The 22,387-nt window shown below is 38.9% G+C and overlaps 1 protein-coding gene across 4 annotated transcripts in view; it reads left to right on the forward strand.

Annotated features, from left to right (window-relative positions):
* VCL (vinculin) overlaps nucleotides 1-22,387 on the forward strand; it is a 107,884-nt gene that overhangs the window by 49,225 nt on the left and 36,272 nt on the right. For all 4 annotated transcript variants that reach the window (XM_048858478.2, XM_048858476.2, XM_048858477.2 and 1 more), the window contains 4 exons: nucleotides 7,655-7,805; nucleotides 9,628-9,736; nucleotides 15,149-15,271; nucleotides 18,140-18,300. In XM_048858478.2, the coding sequence (XP_048714435.1) occupies nucleotides 7,655-7,805; nucleotides 9,628-9,736; nucleotides 15,149-15,271; nucleotides 18,140-18,300 (544 nt within the window). The remainder of the gene's footprint in view (nucleotides 1-7,654; nucleotides 7,806-9,627; nucleotides 9,737-15,148; nucleotides 15,272-18,139; nucleotides 18,301-22,387) is intronic.

A 22,387-nucleotide genomic window follows, 5' to 3' on the forward strand; every position in this document is an offset into this window, starting at 1 on the left:
TATTATAGACCTTATTCTGTTGTAAGAACAAAAGTAAAACCTTGGTAACAGGAGTGCATGCTTAATTGATATATATGTCTGACGTTGAGTATTGCTGTGATACCTAAAGACCTCCAGACAGTTAATTATTCCACTACAATTGTGTTATTCCTGATTCTTTACAGAATCTAAAGAATTTAATATCTGAACATAAAAATTGTCGTCATAAATATGCAGACTTTCACAGAACCACCATTTTTGATAAGCACTGGTATGCAGTATAATAAGTACAAATATATCAGTTATGTAATTTGGGTTATTTTGGGGGCTATCAATTAATTGCAGTTAATGCCTGTAATTAACTGAAAGCAAAATTAACTTTTTTTTTTTTTACGTGTTAATCACATAGCTGTGGGTGGGACAGGAGGCATTGGCAGCGGGGGAGTTGGAGCAGCCCCAGCCCGCAGCTCCCTGGGTGGTGGTGGGGTTGAAGCAGCTCCCGAGCAGGGCTGAAGTCCAGAGCCCCAAGCCACGATCTTGTATTTGAAAATATAGAAAACCCCCAAATTATTTAAATAAATGGTATTCTAATATTGTTTAACAGTGTGATTAAAACTGCGATTAATTGTGTTTAATTTTTTTAATCACTTGACAGCTCTAGTTGTAACTTTCTTGAGTTACAAACTAGCTACCACAAATGACATCCTTGTGGATGGGTTATGAACTATTTTAATATCTTTTCACATGGCTAGGTTTGCTTTGGCACACTTACTAATGGTACTAAAATAGAGGATAGTGTTTCACATAGATACCTATGTAGTTAAATAACTGTTCCTTAATTACTAATATTGGAATTGTATACTAAAAAATGATTAGTCTTTACTATTGCTGTGCCCAGAATTTGCAGCAGAGAGGGCTCTTACATTTTATTCTCTTGTTAATAACAAAAATGCTTTTATCAGTAAAGTGACCTGACTTTTTTGTGTGATATGGCAAAACTGTAGAAATTTAAGACCTTGCAAGAAATTGGTACTGTCATTTAAACAATGTTGAAAGTATGTTAGGTACTTGCAGGAATGAAAAAATGCTCCTTGTTATGATGAGTTTATTGCAGCTACATTTTAGTGTCTAAAATGCAGTATCTTTCACTTGCTGAATATCCTTATTCTTCTAATGATTTATCATAAGGTTCTATGCTATAGCCCTTCATCATAGTGCCAGGGGATAATCATTCAATTCAGTTCAGGGAACTTGGAGCTTTTTTGTGGAAAATGTGTAGCCACTTTACCTTGGTCTGTGACCCTATCAGATTGGGTAGGCCAGGTCTATATTTGAGCTGGAGATACTCCTTACAGATCTCCTGCTCAGTCTGTTGTAGGCAGTGCTACTAGTGAATTAAATAGATGGCACACTTCCATTGTAGTTGGTATTGAGGGATGCCTTTTATGATGTTAAATGGATCTATCTTGTTAGAGGTTTCATATTTTGTGTGAGACCCGAAAAGGTCATGATTTCTTATGAGGCGTGCCATGGGAATTTTAGTGAAGGCAAGAGAAGAGTCTCTGAATCCTGTGTCCTAGCTGAATGGCACTTAAGTAATTAGTTTCATTTGGACAAAGGGTAGAATTTTCAAAGGCTCCTAACTTCCGAGATACTTTTGGAAGTGAGATTTAGCAGGCTAAGTAATTTTGGATGAAACTTTCAAAAATAACTTGTGTGTTAACTTCCTGCCCTGACGTATTGTTTTGTTTCTACATACTATCAACCAATTGCCCTAGTCCATCTCAGAGGTGGATAAAGAGATCATTGGGTGTAATTTGTTTCACATGGGATCCTTTGGGATGAGCACTGCTGTAAAATGATATATTAAGACTGACTCTTGCTGCTATAACGAGCAGCTTGCAAATAAAACACTTCAGAAGAGGTGCCTATGGGAAATAAGGTTTGATTGGTTATTTGAGGTCATGTTACAGAATATGAGTTAGAAAAGTTGAGCAAACAGGCAAGTGACTACAGAATTTCATTGAACCATTGTTTGTATGTGTGTGTTTTCCATATAACTACCAAACCTGGAAAGGATTCAGAAGGCACTACTTACTTTCATGCAGCATTTTTACAGAGCATTTTGGAAACATTGAGGAATTACCTAGCATTCAACAAATGGTATTTAATTTTTCAGGCTTATGTCCTGTTTGATTTTAGGTTTAAATATCTGTTCAGTATGAGGTATTCTATTAAAATATTTGAATGTTATTTTAAAATTATCACTAACTTGACAGCAGTTTGACAATATGTTGGAAAACTTCCACTCTACTAACTAGATTGCTGTTGGTCAACTTTACATTGTGTTCCTTGTGGTAAATGTCACTGTTGCTATAAATTGCAAGTGTACCCTGTGCACTTATGGAAACTAGTTTCTGAAGAAATGATAATTGATTGCCAAGAGTCCTTTAACATTTTTGTAATTATGAGAAAAGCTTGAAACTGCTCTAATGTCAGTAATTCCAACAGAATGATGCAAATGTCATTGACTGTAATGAAATGTAATATAAAATAATTGTACCAGAAGGGAAGTACATCAGAGAATAAAACATGAGAAAGATATATCGGCACACCTGCAGCAATTAAACTTTATCTTTAGCAACTGAGCTTTTGTGTGGGATTTAAAATTAAGGATTGGCTCTGGTGTTTAAAAAATAAATAGACGTTTTGACACATACGGATCCAATTACATCACAAGTCATCCTAATGTTCCGCTCATGTCTATAAACAAGAGTATCAAAGTATATTTATATATAATTAATCTGCCCTATAAATGTGGTGTTGCTGTCTGATGTTACAGCAGAGGTGAGTTGACAAGTCTGGCAGTCAGATTTCTAGAGCTACCATTTTCTGTCTGGTGGCATTTCCATTTCAAATTATTGTCATTAGCATGCATTCTGTATGTTAAAATGAACAAAGCTCCCCCGCCCCCAAACCCTGAAAAATAGCCTTGATGTTAGCAGAGAAGTGTTAGATTAGTATTTTTGCTTTACAGAATGTATAAACTGACATTAATATAGGTTGAGGGGAAACTGCTCTCAAAATCTTTGAGAAAAGAATAAGAAATCTAAACACTAGATGTAAAAAATAAATCCACTCCTCCCACTGGATTGGTGTTGATAAAATCTTAGCCTACAGTCTTCCCTCAAGTCCCCCAATAATTTTACTGGGTGGGAGAAAATAAATTGAATCATAAGTTGTAATTAGTTCATTACTTAACTATTTCTATAGCATTGAGCATAAAAAAGAATGAGTTTCTAAACATTTTTTGTCCTTTACACCTACCCACAATCTACCTACCTGAAATTTGTGTTGGCGTAGTAATTAATCTTGTCTAGATAATTATGGATCCTCTATTTGACTTTTTACAAAATAAGAGCATAAGATATGAGAGAGTTGTCTTCAGCCAATAAGATCTGAATGATTTTGTAGCTTAAAAGCTTTGTGTTCTCTGGTTGAATCCAAATCTAGCCGTTAATTTTTGTTCAATTTTTTTAACATACTCTATATAGATCCCGTTGGAGGAAAAAGCAGTTGAGTGCTGTGATTGTGTTTTTTGAATGTCTTTCAACTCATACTAATTTTTTTTAATTGGGCAATAAATTATTTTGTTCTTTTACAAAACCCCATTCCTGCAGGCAGAGGCACAGAATCTGAAGTTGCAGTATTTTGAGAGGACTTGGAACATTTCACTAAACTGGGCTTTGTACAATTAAAACACAAATCCACCTCTAAATCTTCTCAATGTTTTTTAAATTAAAACTACATTGCAGCTAAGAAATTCCATTCACATGCTGACATGAAGATTTAAAGAGTTTTTACTTTTACATCAATTGTTCACAAATGGGAAATACAGTCCTACCTGCATTGGAACTTTTATACAAACGACCATGAAATTCCACAGTGCAAATCCAGCAGTTTTGAGCCTATTATTTTGATTTGGGTGGATAGGTGACCTGTTTAATGCCTTTCTTAGTGTGGCTGAAAAGAAAAAATATGACACAGTTTAACTCCTTTCAGCAGTGGGAAACTAACTTTAGTGAAGAATGTTGGTCTGAAAGCTACAATTACATTTTACACAGCAGAGACCAGATCATTCCTGTTTTCTGACTCTTGTTAGTCTTAATGGATTTTCTTATGCAATTGTGACTATTACCCCTAATGAGCTGACCAGATGTTTCATTGTAGACTACATCTTGTGATAAGGTCTGTCTGCTGGCCCATTTAAGTCTACTCAGGGGAACCGCTGGCTGAAAATCTTGTATTGTTCTGACACAACTTTTAAGTATTATGTTTTATTTCTTAGTGGGTTCAGGAATATAGGATGGATTAGTCAATTTTCAATGATTTCACTGCTCTCAGCACTGTGTCTCTAAATGCTTATTAGGAGGAACTCTGGTCATCATGAAGGAAGTTAGGTATCATGATCCAGTTTCTTAGCATAGTAAATCTTGGTTTATCTCAGAACTGGTGTAGTAAGAGTTTCATGTTTGAGTGAACTTTATTCAAGGATAGCTTAAGATTGAATTGATGGATGACACTTAGATTCTCCTTACACTGATCTTATGTCCTGCGCTGTACTTAACTATCTTGTGGGAGGAAGCCAGAAAATGGAGGGAAATCCATGAGCAACATAATCAGTGTCATATCTCCAGGAAGGTCCTGCATCTTAATTTGTATCTGTTACTAGGCCGGCAATGATTACCCAAAAAGCTAGAATGCGTCACTTTAACAGTACTCTGTTTGATGCTTTTTATAGGCTCCCAAAAGTGGGTAGCTGGGGAGGATAAGTCTTGTAATCTTGATGTGCTCACCCTTCCTTTTGTGAGCTTCAAACACAGAAGGGATCTGTGATCTTCAAGTATTTGTCCAAGTATATTCCACCATTGGTGCATGTGTACCTCATGTACTCCAGTTTGTACTCTTTTGGCCAACAGTGTCCATTAGGCATGTGAGGATATGTCTACAGAGCAATGTTCATCTAGGGGTAGTGGGACTCGAGTCAATTGACCTGTATCAGGGAACCCTGGGCATGAGCATCTACACTGCATTTTAACCCTAGGTTAAGGATTTTCTGACCTGTGCTCAAACCTAGGGCTCTGGTGTCCACACTGCAGTGCACAGACCTAAGGGTGCCGAGCATTCTCCCCCCCTCACCCTCACTCCATTGACACTCTAGCCTTAAGAATGTGTTGCAAGGTGGGAAAACGATACTGTCCACCCTGTTTCCTAACTGTGATGGTGCTATTGATGGGGCTCAGGTGCCCATGAGGAACACATGAGTACATAAATTGCATACTTAACTCCTTTGGTAGCTGTCTCAATAGAATGATGGCAATGTGAATCGGCTTTATACGGAACTGAAATCTAATCTGAGCACTGGGTTCTCCACCTCTAGGTTGAGTCACATTGGCAGGAAAGGCCCATGCGCACCTGTTCTGTGGATAATTAGGACATCAGTGTCCAGGGCTGTCAACCCGGAATGGGATGTTCAGTGAAAGGGATTTTGTTTAGCTGGTTTTCTATTTATTTTTGTCTGTTTTTGAAGTTTGCCATAAAATGTAGGTTTTAGAGGAAAAGCACACACATCCCCCCAGCCGGGCTGCTGCCAGCTGTGGAGCAGTGAAGTGCATCCTCAGCACCACCCCTAGGATCCCTGCCCCCGCTACCCCCAGGAGGCAGGGAGAAGGGATCTGTGGGGAAGTTGTGTGGCTGGCTCCCACTCACTACTCTCACAGTGCACGCTGCCTGGGCACCTCTGCATATGCAACCACAAGAAGCTTTCTTCCTCCCTGTGCGGATGCAGAAAGAAGACAGGACATCTTAGAGTTCTTTGTCAGTACACTTAAATGATTTTGTGTTGTAAACAAACTTTGGTACTTGCCTTATTTCTGTCATGTTACCATTGAGTATGTAACCATGTAAAGTTTCCTCTTTAACAGTCTCTTAATGTTCCTTGTCTTATAAATACATTATTGCTTTTCAATTGCTTTCCTTGCTGCACCTAGTTAACCACAGACAACTCTACTGAATCTTACTTACTCAACTGTAGGCACATATCTGAGTACAGTTGTAGTGGAGAATTGTGGTACTTTGTAGGGAGGGGACAGTTTAAAATTGTTCTACTCCTTCAGCCCCTCATTGTCTATGCCATTGCACCTAATGTGTAATGTTTTCTGTTTTCTTCTCTCCCCATGGCCCAACTTCATTATGTGTGTGTTAACTTCTCCCCACTTCTGCAAATCTAATATAAATTCCTAACTTGTGTTGAGTGATGAGTATTCAGAGTTGTGCTGTTTGGCGTTGGTGCCCAGCTGTGATAGCTAAAAGCACAATTATTGTGGAGAAGGAGGAAGGTGGAAGCTCGTTTTTTAAGCTGTTAAGCAAATTTTACAATTGATTTCTTTTTGGTTTTGTCAAATATTTCCTTGGTGGAATTAAATATACAAAAGGTAGTTGGGTGAGCACTTGTTGAAAATATATGCACACCTATACAAATGCCTGTATTGACACTAAGAAGCACCACTTCAAATGCTTCCGTTTGCATGAATGCTCAGGGAAATGTGAACATAGAAGATATGAATACTGTTTGATCAATGAGTTAAACTTGGGAAAATACTCCACTGATAGCTTTGCCCTGCAACAAAATGGTGACAGACCAGATGCTTGCTTGCTAATGTATGTGCCAGGATACTATCCAGATATGAGAGGCCAAGTTAACGGTTGGTTAGTTTGAACTTCTGTGTTAAAGCTTTAGAGTCTGGCTGGAAAGCAAGCTTTTGCTCTGCTACCAGAAAGCTTCTGATTGACTTGTTCAAAGAATACAGCATTTGTGAAAAGTGAAATAGAAATTGATAACTGAAACAGGGTTAACTCCTTAACTCAAAATAGTTTTCTTTAGTGCTGCATTTCAAATAGCTGGATAGAATTAGTTTAATATTAATTTTAAAGCTCATATCAACTGTGTTAAGAGTTACAATAACACTCAGACATTCTGCATTTGGGACCTTCTCTCTTAGACTTGGTATCAGAAGTTGAGAGATCTTGTATTTGCTAACAAGATAGGAGATTCAAACCGTATGCCTATTCACATGATATTGATGTGCACAAGTAGTAATATATTTTAAAGAGCTGGAAAGCTTCTTCATTAACAAATGAGGATCTGAGGCGCCTCAATACTTTTCACAAAATGTCCTTTTGTTATCTTAACTTACAGCTGTGACTAATTGCCTATTGATGCATTTGCCTGTTGACATTAATAGAACATAATGCAAATGCCAGGATGTTGCACAGTGATTACTTTGACTTTGTGATCCTGTTGGAAAAGCTCCCCTCTGCCTAACCTACTGGCTTGTTGGAATTAAAAGGGTATTTTGTGACTCATGTCAGTGTCTCTAATCTGTTACCTCAGTGTTGTTATATATCTAGCTCTAAAGACAATGGCTGATTTAATCAGTGATGTGTAAATATTTATATTTGCACATTTAAACCATGAATGTGTGTTTGTTGGGATGGATGAACAGTTTGCTGGCTGTGTTTTGATGGTAACCCCCTACAAGTTTATACAGCTGTTCACCTCCTGGCAGAGTATTCAGAATAAGTATTAATAGCTGTATCTTATTGTTGCACACAGAGTGGAGAATGCCTGCACTAAACTTGTCCAGGCAGCCCAGATGCTGCAAGCAGATCCTTATTCAGTACCTGCTCGTGATTATCTCATTGATGGATCAAGAGGCATCCTCTCTGGTACATCAGACTTGCTTCTGACGTTTGATGAGGCTGAGGTAGGTGTCCTAGTACCAATAACATCAGTATCATGTTATCTCAAATACCCACTTAATTTACATTTGCTAATTTTACAGCGCTTCCCAAAATTCATTATCCGTGACAAAGACTCTGTTTGGATAGGCACAAAGAATGCTTTCAATTTATCTTCCTGCCAAGAAAAGCCTTTTCATGCTGTCTTGTTACTTATAGATTTTTGTGTATTTCTTAAATCCCCTCCTCCTCCCCCCCCCCAAAAAAAGGGGGGGCACTCAGGACCTTGTGTAAACCCATAGATAGAAGGAAATGTGAGATTGAGGCTTCTACTTCATCTTGTGTATGTTTGTGTGTCTGGTGTTAGTAATGGAACCAATTGGGTTGCTTCACTTTTGTGACCATGTTTCCCCTTCTTAGGAATATGTTATCTCCTGTTTTCTAGCAACTAGTGTCATGCCTTTAAGAGGGAATGAAGTTAAGATAAACATATCCCATTTGGTTGAGGAAAAATTGATGCTGCTTACAGTGTTTACCTATGTCATACCTTTCAACCTGCAAAGTCTCCATATGCTTTCCTTCCCATGGTATGTGAGCACTCTAGTACCAGTATTGCTGCTTCACTGTTAAATCGCTGATTATTGAAACTATTCTCATCATGGCATCCTGAGCTGAGGCTAATGCTTGGAATTACTTTGTGGCACTAGTGATCACAGATATTCTTGCAGGTGATTGTAATCAGTACCAAAAAGAGTTATGGGCATGTTCACCTATTCCACCTATAGATCCAATTCAAGAAGAGAACTCTGTTTTTTTTAAGTTAAACTTTTTAAAAAGCTCTCAACCTCAGCTGTGACATACCCAAGTTCAACAAGGCACATATGTTTGACTCTGGATTTGATTTTCACAAATTTAGCATGTTCCCAACCACTCATATTCATATCTTTCAAAAGAGCCTTGTTCTAATGTTTGCTTATCTACCTTATTTTTAGCAGTAGTAATGAGCTCCTGTTTTTGAGGACAATTTCTAGAAGCATAATTTCAAACTTATCAACACTTGGAGTTTGATTTGAGTCCACCACAAGCAGTACTTTCAAAGTTACATCCTCTAAAATAAGATTTCATGGTGCCATGGGATCTGTCTGTTTTGCCATGCTCTGAAGTATGTGGTAGAAGAATTCAAGAGGCAATATTGGTGTGAATCTTTTTAAAAGCAGTTAAAAACCTAATATGGATTAACAGAGTATTAAACCAAAGTGTACAAAATCCATAGGGAAGTAAAAGGAGAATAAGTACCTCTCTTCAAATGTGCATTGTTTTTTGGAAGATGTAAGAAATTGGATCTGCCCTTCAAAAAAGGTTATTGTATATTGTGTTCTGCATGTGGAAAACTGCCTAATGGATAGCCTTCCATAGGGTAGATTTTGGAATATGCTACTCTGATATAGGTTGGCTTAGGTGATTTCTTTTTTTACCAGTTGAATAGCAATAATAAACTGGAAACTATGCTGTCTTCAAACTGACAGCATTTTCTCTAGTGCCATAATAGTTAAATACACTTCTTCACCATTTTACTACTACTTCTCTGATATTCTTTGTCATCATACAGTTGGAAATTGTTAGAAGCAGGATTTTCATTTCTAAGTACAGATACTTTGATTTTGGCTAATGAGGCTTTCTTGAGTAATCAAATGGTGAGCAGCTTATTCAGCATTCCAAACCACATACTTTTCTATAAATTATGCTACCAAATGCTGTACCTGTTCTGTTTCAGTAATAAACAAGCATTTCTAATTTATTGTATTATAGCTTGGTCTTATAAATGCTGGAATGTTTTTTTTTCCGTAGGTCCGTAAAATCATCCGTGTCTGCAAAGGAATTTTGGAATACCTAACTGTAGCAGAGGTGGTAGAGACTATGGAGGACTTGGTGACATACACAAAGAATCTGGGTCCAGGTTAGACCTTTCCAGTCCTCTGTGACTATGTTCTTGCATGCAGCTTTATTTCTCAAGTAGTTCAGAGGCAAGATCTTGGAGAGAGCTAAAGCTGGGGCTTTGAAAACTACTAGAGGCAAACCATTTATTACCTCTTTCTGCTTGACAGATATTCTTTTCAGTATGTATAGTAGTTCTAATTAGAAAATTGTGCACCATGATTTAATTGACCAGTGTTGGTTTACCCATGTTAGAATATCCATAAGAGAGGTTAATGGTATGCACTATAAAGTCTTTTACTTTGATGGAGTAATGTGCTAAAAGTTGGCATTTGCTGTTGTACTTTTGCTGTACATCATAAAATACAGTTGTGGAAGCTGTGCACTCACTAACACAGAGCTGAATCCCATTTGTGGAAATAAACACTGTGTTCTGATTCAGATGGTTTATGTCTTGAAGGCATCTCTTGGGATGGTATACATTTAAACCACAGTATGAGTTTGACATCTTCAAGTTAGTGAGAATGCAGAAAATAATGTTATAAAAGGCCAGCTTGGGCCCTACCCCTTTTCCCCTCATTACTCACCATCCCTTCTTTACTTGCCAGCGAGATTGCAGCCTTTTTATGACCTGTTACCTTACTGATGAGGTCTTTCTGTTACATGTATTGATGCCTTTGCCCAAGAGTCTGATAAAGCCTGTGTGACTGGCAGAGGTGTTAGTTGTGATGCAGAAAAGTATTAGATATTAAACTTTGATTTGAATAAAAATAAGTATGTCCATGTAAATAAGAATTACCATACAATATCAGACAAATGAGCCGTCTCGTCTAGTACCTTGTCTCTGACATTGGCCATTGTCAGCTGCTTCAGAGAGAGAACCAAGAAACCATATCCTGAAATAACTGGCCCACAGGGGAATTTTAAGTAACACCTGTTAGAAGTTGTCCTGTGGCATGAAGCATGTTTGTCCCATTATATACGGTGTGACAAAGTCAGGCTGGACGGTTGCAAGAGAGTGGTGGAAGGGCAGGTATGTTAGCCCTAGAGTGATGCGCGCTTTTTCCTACAGGCTGAGAGGGGGTTACCTCAGGTCAGTTAGGGACACAAAAACCCTCCTCTGGTGAGAGAAAGGGAAAAGAGACAAGCTGCTGCAGGGCTAGCGGTGGCAGGAAGATAGGCTTTTCTAGAGTGAGAGGCAGCTCTCCTCCCTACAGGGGAAACAACCAAAACTGAATGCCTCTTTAGGGGAAGGACTGACACCCTCCCCCCACCATCCAGCAAAGAAGCAGGGAAAGGTGCATCCCCTTGTTTTGTGTTTATGAATTGGTTTCTTTTGTTTGGTGGAGGAGTACTCCTTGAGCCTGCCCCGAGGCCTACCTTGAAAATACTGATAAATAAACTCAGAGTGGGAAGACAAACACTGTCTAGAGTGGGGTTGATTTACTCCAGGTCCCGCCACCGTCAAAGGGGGAAGTACTAAGCCCGGCAAGATGGAGGCGGCGCCTTGCCACAACGGGTAATCTTTTTCATCCTCCTAAACTCCTGGCCTCAGTGTTACCTTGTAGTAATAAGTTCCACAAGTTGGTTATGCATTGTGGTTAAAAAAAAATCCTATGAGAAATAATGAAATTGAAGGCAATATATTTGGCATCCCCTTGTTGTGCTTAAAAAAATTAAGAACCATTCATTATTTTACATACTTCTTTTTTGTATCCACTTAGTCATCATCTCTAAATCAACAGTCATATACTTGCCGGTTTCTTCATATGGAAGTCATTCTATAGCTCTAATTGTTTCCACTGGTTTTCTCTGGACTTCCTTTACTTCTGAGATATATAAAATTATTTATTTTTGAGCTAAGGTTACCAGAACTGAACTCTATTTCAGGTGAGGATACACCATTGATTTACAAAATGAGGATAATATTTACCTCCTTGGTAAAGCAATTTGAGATTTACTGATGAAAAGCGCTATATCAGAGCAAGTTGTTGTTTTTTTATACATCCTAACATTTTTGTTTTGACTGCAATGACTTATTAAGCAGATATTTTCATTGAGCTGTGCACAGTAAGCTCAGCTTGGTTTCCTGAGTGGTTACAATTAATTTTGAACCCAATAATGTGTATGAGTAGTTCAAATTATGCCTATCAGTGTTTAGAAACTTTGCATTTTTCAACCCTGAATTTCATCTGCTATGGTATTATGTATTTTATCTAGTGTTGTTAGGTTCCTCTGAAGTTCTTCAGTCTTCTCTAGTTGCGGTATCACCATAAATGTTAGCTTCATAACTTTCCACTTTGTCATTGATCCCCTACTCCAGAATATTAATATGTTAACGTTAGCACATATTAAACTCCAGTCCTAGCCCAGGTCATTGATGGGGCAGTACCCTTTCACAGTTAATCTTTTTTGGCATGCTAAAAATGGACTATTCCTTCTGTCTGTCTCTTAAACAGTTTCTAATCAATGACAATCCTTAACTCTTGCTCCTCATAAGTAAGATTATTTTATGGCCTGTTGTGAGAGAGTTCTCAAACTAAATATAGCTCTTGTGTTGTCTACTTTGTTGATAGGCTGAAATTTAGAGTGGATTGGAGAGCCATGATTTTGCTTTGCAGGAATCATGCTGGTTTGTCCCAGTGCTGTTTATCTCGGTATTTTATAACTCTCATTTTCCAGCCAGTTCAGCTGCCACTGAAACAAATCTCATGGGTCTGTCATTCCCACAATAGTGTCTGCTGTCTTTCATATAGCTAGGTGCAATATTTTCGATCTACCAGTCATATGGTTAGTGTTTAAAGTGGTCTCCAAAAAAGTGTGTGTGTGTGTGTGTCTGTCGTCACCCCCATATCTGCCCAGAAATCAATTCTGCCCCCAGCCCCAAATCAGTCCTACTCCTCTAGCCTCATATCTGCAGTATGTGGGGTTCTTTCTCTCTCCTAGGCCTGTGGGGTGAGGGGGCTACAGTGAGGACCTTTCTGCCCAGTTGCAGGGGGGGTGGGAGGAGTAGAGGAGCCTTGCTGTTGCTTGCAGGATGGGAATAGGGAGTGGAGCCATTCTGAGCTGCTGTGTCGTCGTCGTGGTGTCCGTCCCCCCCCCCGCTCCCCCCCCGCTACCTTCTATCCTTTCATTTCCAATGAGAATGATGTTGGTTCCTAAGGGAAGAGAGCTCTACCTGCTTTTGCCCTAATTGGCTGTTTCCTTGCTTGCCCAGCTTCTGCGGAAGAGTAGCCAATTAGAGGGCGTTTTCCCCAGGTAGCACTAAAAATGTGTATCCCTCAGTGACCTATCTTGCTTTTTGGAAATTTTATTTCCTGAACTGCGACCCAGCACACTTCAAGCATTGTCTCTGGTATAGGTGATTTTACTGAGATTGCATTTTTTCTGCTGTTTTTGGCAGTGTAGTGTCCTAGAGCCTTTCCCTGCTATCTCCCCCTGCCAGAGCCTTTCACTGCTGTGAATAGCTACATGCGGCAGTGTGAACACTACCCGCTTTTCACTGCGGTGTGTAACTACACATACACTACATGCCACCACTGCAAGTTTAGACAAGGCCTTTGATACCTCAGTCGCTGACAGTGCCTTGTCTTCATTACCAGGAAAGAGTGGATCAGTGACATTCTCCTTTGCTCCAATGCAATCATGTAGACCCACCAGTTATCTCACAGGTTTCTCCTTCTGGTATGATTGTTGCTTATTTTTAGGCATGGCAGAATTGATTTTTTGTGCGTGTGCAATTTTGACGATTAATAGCATTGATAATGGTGCTGCAGGGGGCTCCCTGCTCAGCCCGGGGGACCAACACACCTGGGTGCAAGGTGCAGGGGAGGTTTTGGTTCTGGCCCCGCAGAGCAAAGGGCTGCAAGGGGGAAGATGAGCCCCCAGCCATGAGGGAGACCACCCTACTGCTGAACAATTCTTGCCTAGGGATGGAGCCATTCTATAGTGGGGTGGCCTCCCCTGTGGTCAGGAAGCTCTTCCTCCTTACCATCCTGGCCAGAGGACTCTGCTCCCCCTGCCAGCACAGCAGCCTTCCCAGAACCTTGCACCTGCAGAGATCAGGTGTCACCGATTGTGCAGGGAGCCTTCTAGAGCTCAGCTGTCATATCCCCAGTGACAGCAAGGCCACAGAGGGCTTCCTGCACTTGCATAGGGCTGGTGACACCCAATCCCTGCAGGTGCAAAGTTAGGAGAGTAGGCTGCACTCTCACAAGCTGTTACTAGTGGATATTTTTTTCATCTATTTCAGTGAGTCAGCTGAAATCGACATTTGCTGGTATCTATCCATTAAAATCGAACCCTGCCAAGCCTACTTATTTTGTATCTCAGGCTCTTTATCTTCAAAATTTCTCCTAGCCCTCCAAATATTTTACATGTCTAAGTTGTGCTTCTTCCTTTTTGGCTTCACTTGGGCTGGATTTTGATTTAGGAAGAACATTTGTTTGGCTCAAATAGTCACTAAACACTTAAAACATAATATTGATAGTAAGTTTTATATAGTCTTAGGCATAATGCTACTACTCCACCTCTCAGGTTTCAGAGTAGCAGCCGTGTTAGTCTGTATTCGCAAAAAGAAAAGGAGTACTTGTGGCACCTTAGAGACTAACAAATTTATTTGAGCATAAGCTTTCGTGAGCTACAGCTCACTTCATCGGATGAAGCTGTAGCTCACAAAAGCTTATGCTTATGCTCAAATAAATTTGTTAGTCGCTAAGGTGCCACAAGTACTCCCTTTCTTTTTGCGAATACAGACTAACACGGCTGCTACTCTGAAACCTGTCATTATGTTCCTCATGTAAGTCTTGAAAGTGCATTTACTTCAGAAATCCAAAGTAACACTTGCTTTGATTCTCTTCTTTTCATCACCGATACAATTTTTTTTTAGAGAATTAAAATATTCTTATTTAGTTTTTCTAGGACAGTGTAAATTAATACACTCATGTTGAAAGTCTTTGAAGCCAACAAACCTAAACCTGTGTCAGTTCTATTTTCCTATTCTTGTCAACCACCCCATTATTTAGGTGAGAACTGATCAAAGCTAAAGGAGGAAAAAGAGTTCTAAACTACCTTGTCATACATTGCTAAGCTGACTAATTTCCCTGAAGTAGGCTATTTATTACTTTTATATTTTTATAGTTCTTTTCTTAAACTTCTTGATAAATGAACGTCAAAAATATGAGACCTATATTCTAGCTTGAATTAACAACTAGAAACTGGATCTGTGGCTTCCCTGAAACTACTGAAATATGGTTTAATGAAAAGTAGGTGATACAAAGCTTCTTCAGTGGTGTCATAACTCATTACATTTTTTGCGTTCTTGTCTGGAAAGCTAAAAAATAACTGAGCCTAGACATTCTTTGTAAAATGTTAATAAATCTGGGGAAACTCAATATGAACAGTTTTATCACTTGAACTTCGTTGTATGACTTAGGAATGACAAAGATGGCTAAAATGATTGATGAAAGACAGCAGGAATTGACTCATCAGGAACACAGAGTGATGTTGGTGAACTCCATGAACACTGTGAAGGAGCTGTTGCCAGTCCTTATTTCAGGTAGTTTCTGCTGTCCTATTATCTAATACATAATCTGAAATATCAAATCTAAAATATCAATAATCAAAATCTGAAATATCAAATCATAATCTAAAAATCAAATACATAATCTGAATTTGGATGCATGTGTATTATACCATTAAAAATAGAAGCTTTGACATGCCTCTTGGGCTGACTGCAAATATTTAGATGTTTGGCTGATTTGTGGCAAACTGGGAGGGGATGGCAAGTTGTAACGCCAGCTCTCCATATGCATACTCTGGGTATTTCCTATTTTAAGTTCTGTGCACCTCCGATTTAAAATGAGCTACATAAACTAGTGATACACTATTTATATCAGATGTATTTGTGTCATGCATACTTGTCACAGTGTAGAGGGTTTAATGAGTATTTTTAAATGGCAGTCTGCATTCATATGGATAAACTCCCTCATGGTTGTCTTATTTTTTTCAGTATCTGTTCATAACATGTCTCACATTAATACAATCTAGTTGCCATCATGAAGGATTAAGGGGAAGGATCTAAAAAAAATTTTGAGGGTGAGAGCCATTGAAAAGTATACCAAAAAGGGGGCACACTTCTGCTGTATTTCTCACTCTTTTGTCTGGCATGATATGTTTTTTTTTTACCCTGCGAATGAGCAAGAAGAAAGGAGAGCTTAACAGCTGAAGATTGTTCAGGAGCAGAACTGCCAGTCCAACAGCTGAAATAGCTTATTCATCTAGCAAAATTCATGTGGTTAGCCAGAGGGAATGCTGGTCTGATTAAACTACAGAGGAAGGAGAAATATCCTCCCCAAGACAAGGGTGAAAGGTGGATTGGGGGAGAGGGAGGCATGTAATAGGACTGAGCACATTTTAGTATGTCAGGGTTTTCACACTTGTGAACATATTAACCCCCTCCCTGGTACTTTGCTGGGTTTTGCCTCGTGGTATAAGCGGTTTAGTACATTAAAGCGTTGCTTTTATTTTAAGAACTGACCATAAAATGAAGTAGAAACTGAAAATGAATTTGACAGTTGATTCTTGCTGCTAAATGAGTGTCATCTTGTATATCATAAAGCACATTTAACCAAATTACCTACTCAGAGGCCCAAACTAGAGTCGCCATCAGTGTTACAGATCAGGACAGAGGATGGAAGCTTGTAAGCAAAGCTGTGTAGGAAGGCAGCACAGTACTCGCCTGAATCTGGTCCATGTGTAATTCCTCTTAAAGCCCTACTTTTGTCCTGCCTTTGATTTTTAAGTGAATTTACTGTCAAAGGGTCACTCAGATTTTGGCCTCTATCTCCAGAAGAATTTACAGCAGTGCTAATGCCCTGCCAACATGCCTCCGTCTTAGTCTGTGGAACTGATTCCAAGAGGTTGGAGGATTAGTTGAGCATTTAAACAGGATCAAACCAGAGTTAAAGCTTGATTCTAACATGGTTTTGTTCTGGGAGGCAAGCTAAACCGACTTGTAATACATATGGCCATGTCTGCATTTAAGGCCAGTGCTAAAATACAAGTACTTGTGGCACTTTAGAGACTAACAAATTTATTAGAGCATAAGCTTTGGTGAGCTACAGCTCATCCGATGAAGTGAGCTGTAGCTCACGAAAGCTTATGCTCTAATAAATTTGTTAGTCTCTAAGGTGCCACAGGTACTCCTTTTCTTTTTACGGATACAGACTAACACGGCTGCTGTTCTGAAACTTGCTAAAATACAGTGGTGTTTGTAATGCAGATGGGGTTTTTTAATTACTGTTGTCCTGGGGTGGATTGTAACTGGCAACATGGGGGAGAAGAGGAAACAAGCTTATAATTCAAATATCAGAAGGGTAGCCGTGTTAGTCTGGATCTGTAAAAGCGGCAAAGAGTCCTGTGGCTCCTTATAGATTAACAGAAGTATTGGAGCATAAGCTTTTGTGGGTGAATACCCCACATGCATCCGATGAAGTGGGTATTCACCCACGAAAGCTTATGCTCCAATATGTCTGTTAGTCTATAAGGTGCTACAGAACTCTTACAAGCTTCAGAAGTGGCAAATTGCCTTTGCATTTTTGCTGAATATATGATAAATTGATGTAAATAGAACAGTAGGATAACTTTTCTTTCTCTTTAAATAAGATTTTTTTTTTTTTTGGTCACCACATGTATCTAGCCTAAGAATGGGACTGTTGTGTAACCATGGCAGAGCCTGATTGCAAGCAAACACAGTTGAATGCATCCACACAGCACCATTTTTCCCAGCAAAAACTGCACTGACTGTACTGCACAACCATGTTTCTGCATCTGTGCATTCTGTGAAAACCTGGGCAGCTCTCCCTCCTATGTTGCCTCAGCTGCTGCATGCCCTCCACCTCGAGCAGAGTATTATGGATGTGTTTTGCAGAGTGGAATGCACTTGGTATCATTCTTCACAGAAATGTGGGAGTAATTGTGACACTTGGTTAGCTAGTCTAAGAGGTGTAGTTCGATTGGTCCTAGCTATAGAGCAGAAAACTTGTCAGGTTGTAACCAAATTCTAAGAAATATGTTCTACCCCTTCTCATAAATTAACGAACAGTACAGTTAAAGTGGCAAAAAACCTCTCTAGTGTAGAAACAGTTATCCTAGTGTAAAAGTGTTTATACTACTATAGCTTATTCTTGTTTGAGCTCTAGTGTAGACATATTTATAACTATCAGCAAAAAACCCACACTGTATAAATCAACATAGATTTACCAGTAAAACTTAAGTGTAGACCAGCCTTTAAAGTCTTTATGGTGTTTTCCTGCCCTGTTCAAAACATATAGCTTACTGTTTCTGAGTTTATGCAGGAGGAGGAGATCTTGTATATGAATCATATCTTAAATAGTGTCTCTAATCTAGAGTGCAATGTTCACAGCTATGAAGATTTTTGTAACGACTAAAAGTTCCAAAAGCCAAGGAATAGAAGAGGCCTTGAAAAACCGCAATTTCACAGTAGAGAAGATGAGTGCTGAAATAAATGAGATCATCCGGGTGTTACAGCTCACTTCCTGGGATGAGGATGCCTGGGCTAGCAAGGTATGTTCAGTTTTTTCTGGAAATAGAAGTCAGATTCTATTTAGCTTCTCACAGCAACTATAAATTGAGGTTTTCAAGAATGTTTGACTAGAGTGTACACAACCTTATCTTGTAACACAATATAGTATTATATCATAAATAGGCTTGGAAAGACTAGATTTTTCAGTAAATGCTCATTTCACTGTATACACACAATGAAAAATGTTTCCATGATGCTGATAAAAATTTACAGATAGGCAATGTAAGAAAAATGCAACTTGAGAACTTACCAGAGTTTGACTTAAGGCTATTTACGTTGTATATTTTGACATTGGTTGAAATTTGCGTTTTAACAGTTAAGAAGCTTTAACTTTTTTTGAATCTGAATGTCTGTCATTAAACTGTCTGCTCCCCATAGTTTCCCACAATTGTGAAAGATTTTAAATGAATAAAAATAAAGTGCTTAAAATAAACCATCAATATTGTTCATCAAAATTATTTTTAAAAAAATTGAATTCTGCCAAGCTAATCACAAGATACCAAGGTACAAAGAATATCTTTGGAGATAATTTGGTCCCAGTTAAAGCTTGTTTTTAAAAGTAACTTGCCTGTCCCATTGCTTAGTCTTTGCTGATTCCTATAATAGAAACAAGTAGGTTAAAATGCATGACACATGATCCAGTGGCTTATTGGAAGCACTCTGTATTGCCATGTAGGAGATCAGGGTTTTGTGCTCATTTCTGGTCTCTCTCTTTGGTTTGATAGGGAAGTGCTAGACTTTAGTATGCTCTTTTCAAGGAAAGAGTGTGTTTAATCTCAGTCATGTGGTGACCAAATTTTACACTGTGTGGTGTGAGTTAATTGGGCACACAAGCTGTCCCTTGAGGTCTGTACAAAATTTGTCCAACTCAGTACAGTACTTAAACACCCAATCTAGTATTACCTTAAGGCGCTTCTGTATGTGTCAGCAGGCGGTTAGTTTGCATTCATATTATCTCTAGAAACTTGAATTTGTTGCTCGGTGTAAAGACGAGGTGAAGAACTCCATCTTAACTGAGCAAATCTTTTTGTATCAACCTGGGTGTGGGTGGGATTAGTATCAGTATATGTTCTTCTTACCCCTTACCTCCAAAAAGGCTCTGTGTTCGAAACAGTCCTTCTGGAGGAGAAGAGGTGTGAAATGAGACCTGAGAAGTTGGAACTTCTACAAAAATGACTCCCAGTCAACCCAACGTATTTGGGTTTTGTTTGCCGCTACTGGCATGCACATGGAGTGTGCAAGGGATGCCATTGCTCTGCTTTACCTGACTGTCCGCTTAGTACAGAAAATGCTGCCATATCAATGCCTGCCTGCTCACATGGGTAGAGCACAGGCCGAATGCAGAGATACTGCTGTGTGCATTCACGTCCTGTGTAGCTGCAGTTACCAGCAAACACAGCAGCACAACTAGTGGTTGGGATGCCCACTGTGTTTGGATGGCCTTTAAAGTATGCTGCTAACAGGCTTTTTAGGATCAGTGGCAAAGCAGCAAATAACTGAAAAACTATATTTTAAAAAAATGTTTAGACATAAAGACAGACTAGTTCCCCCTTAGAAAACCTGTTGTGATAGAGACATTAAAATCACATTAGCCTATGTATTGGTGCCTTGACCCTGATTTTGCATTTGAAGTATTTTACCACTCTACTACTTCTTTATTATGACTACTTTATGCATCTTTGTTTTTGTTCTTCTGTTTATCTTTTCTCACCTTTAGAAGGTAAGATTTCTTCCACACCCCACACCTGTACTTTTGTACTAAAACAAAAAAGCATGTCTGTGGGATTTTGTGCTGTGTGCTGTGTATATTTTTTTCCTGTGTGCCAGTTGTAACACCATACTTATGTATGTAGGTCTAATAGAGGTTTTTAAATGAGCTTTAGCTACCCCTGCTCTGCTCTAAGATATCTGAAGTTTGGAGCAGCTTGTTAGGTGTGAGTGATGACAGCGCAGACTATGCAACTCTGCTGTTAAGAGTTTGATGGGAGTCTTCCCAAGTCTTTAGGACAGGTTCCTGTTGAATGTTTTTGTTTAACCTATGTTACTAGCTTCTGGTGCTCATGATCATAGAGTCCAATTATACAGAAGCAGGCTTTCTGTCTGATGGAAAGCTTTATACAGTAATTTTGCCCATCCCATAGTTTGTGGGAAGAATCTCTTGCTTTTCATCAGCACAGCCCCTCAATAAATAAGTTTCCTCAGAGAGCTTGAGCCTTCTATACAGGGCAGGTGGCTTAGGCTCATAACTTAAGTTACTTTTTTACAATTAGTTTTTCCTTATGGATTTAAACATTTCCCCCACTTTCTTTGAAACCCACACAACCTCACTATTCTAGTGTATGGGAAACCCAGGAAGCTTTCACTGTCCTAAGATGAATGCAGGGCAAACAAGATAGTAAGTGAGATTTTCAAAATTTTTAAGATGCATGTGAAAAATTTCTGTTAGTAACACAAGTCAAGGAGCTTTTATACAAATGCTTATATTGACAGTATCTGTAAGTGGAAAATTTTGGCCAGTGTGCATAATACATAAGTATGCTTTGTGGTCAGTATTCCAAGTACATCATTGTGCACTCTAGGTAAATTTAGAGTAATATTTCAATTATAAATTATATTTCAACATGCAGGATTATGATAGTCTGCCTGCATTTTAGACATGTTGCATTGGGCATTGCTTGTGTGTTGAACGGTTCATGGTACAAAGGATATTAAATGTTACAACTGAACGCTTGTGAGAAGAAATAAGTCCTGGTATTGCTTGTCTTGCTAGTGGTCCCACACAGCAGACCTTCCTCTATTGATACACGTGGCAAATGCTTGATTTGGGGAGAGAGGAACTATTAATTTACTTATATTTGCTGTACCTGTTGCATGCTTCTCCTTACTGATGGAGACTTCCAATGGAAAGAGATGATTCCTACAGAAAGGAGAGGGAATAAAGTAAGTGGAGGAAAAAATTTAGAGCAGAACTGTTTTTCCTATCAAGTGCACACCATTATTAACTTCATTAAGATAATTCTAACACTGTTTTTTAGACTGGGTGTTAATTTCAAATTTAGACAATATTTATAGTTCTGGCAAACCATGAATTTGCTTAAATATAGATTTTGTTTTGTTTTTGATTAAACATAATGTGAGTGTTGGTTTAGAATTTAAATGCTGAATGAATGTTGACAGTTTTTCTGAAGCAAAACTTAATTGTTGAATAGTTTGGTTGCAACAAGTTTTTCATGTGCGGCCCCCCCCTCCCCCAAGACGAACAATTAAATGAAAAATCCCAGTAGATGAGTGGGGATGAAACTACAAATGGAATACATTTGAGTATATAAATGTGTAGTTTCTCCTTTAATTCAAATGTCTACAGGCTGTAACAAAACTAGGAAAAAAGAATCTGCTGCTACAGTGCTCAATTCATATAATTCCCACTGAGGCTGAAGACGAGCAAGCCGGTAGTGAATAAGGAATGGATTCTGCAAGAGACTGAGAATTTCTTGAGAACTGAGGGCTGTTGGGAAGCATCCAGCAGTCTTGTTGGATGCTTCCCAGGCTTGAACCTTGTTTGACTAAGCTAGTTGATATGCCAGAAAACAGGACTTGCTGTACTTTCCCAACATTGCCTTCTTTGGTAAAGAAATGCAGATATTGCACAACTTCTCTAGACTTAGGGTACTTAATGATTCAGAGATTATAGTTAATATTTAGCAACAAGAGAAAGTGTCAGATTTTGGAGATTCCCTCTGAGGCAGGAAAATTGCCAATATCATTTTTCCAATCTGGGCTAGCTCTATGGCTGTTCACAAAATTACTAGTGATGGCGGAAGCAGCAAAAAGAGGAAAGTAGATCTAGGAGGTACCCTTGCTGGAGGATTGGCTTGTAAAATGCCCATTGCCTCTTCCCGAGTCAGGCAGTGGTAACCCTGATTGTTTTGCCTGTTTTATTTAGGCTCTGTGAAAAAAGTTTTGTTTCTAGTATCAGGGGGTAGCCGTGTTAGTCTGTATCCACAAAAACAAAAACAACAAGGAGTCTGGTGACACTTTAAAGACTAACAGATTTATTTGAGCACAAGC

Source organism: Caretta caretta, chromosome 7 (assembly GCF_965140235.1).
Source record: "Caretta caretta isolate rCarCar2 chromosome 7, rCarCar1.hap1, whole genome shotgun sequence".
Classification (NCBI taxonomy): domain Eukaryota; kingdom Metazoa; phylum Chordata; order Testudines; family Cheloniidae; genus Caretta; species Caretta caretta.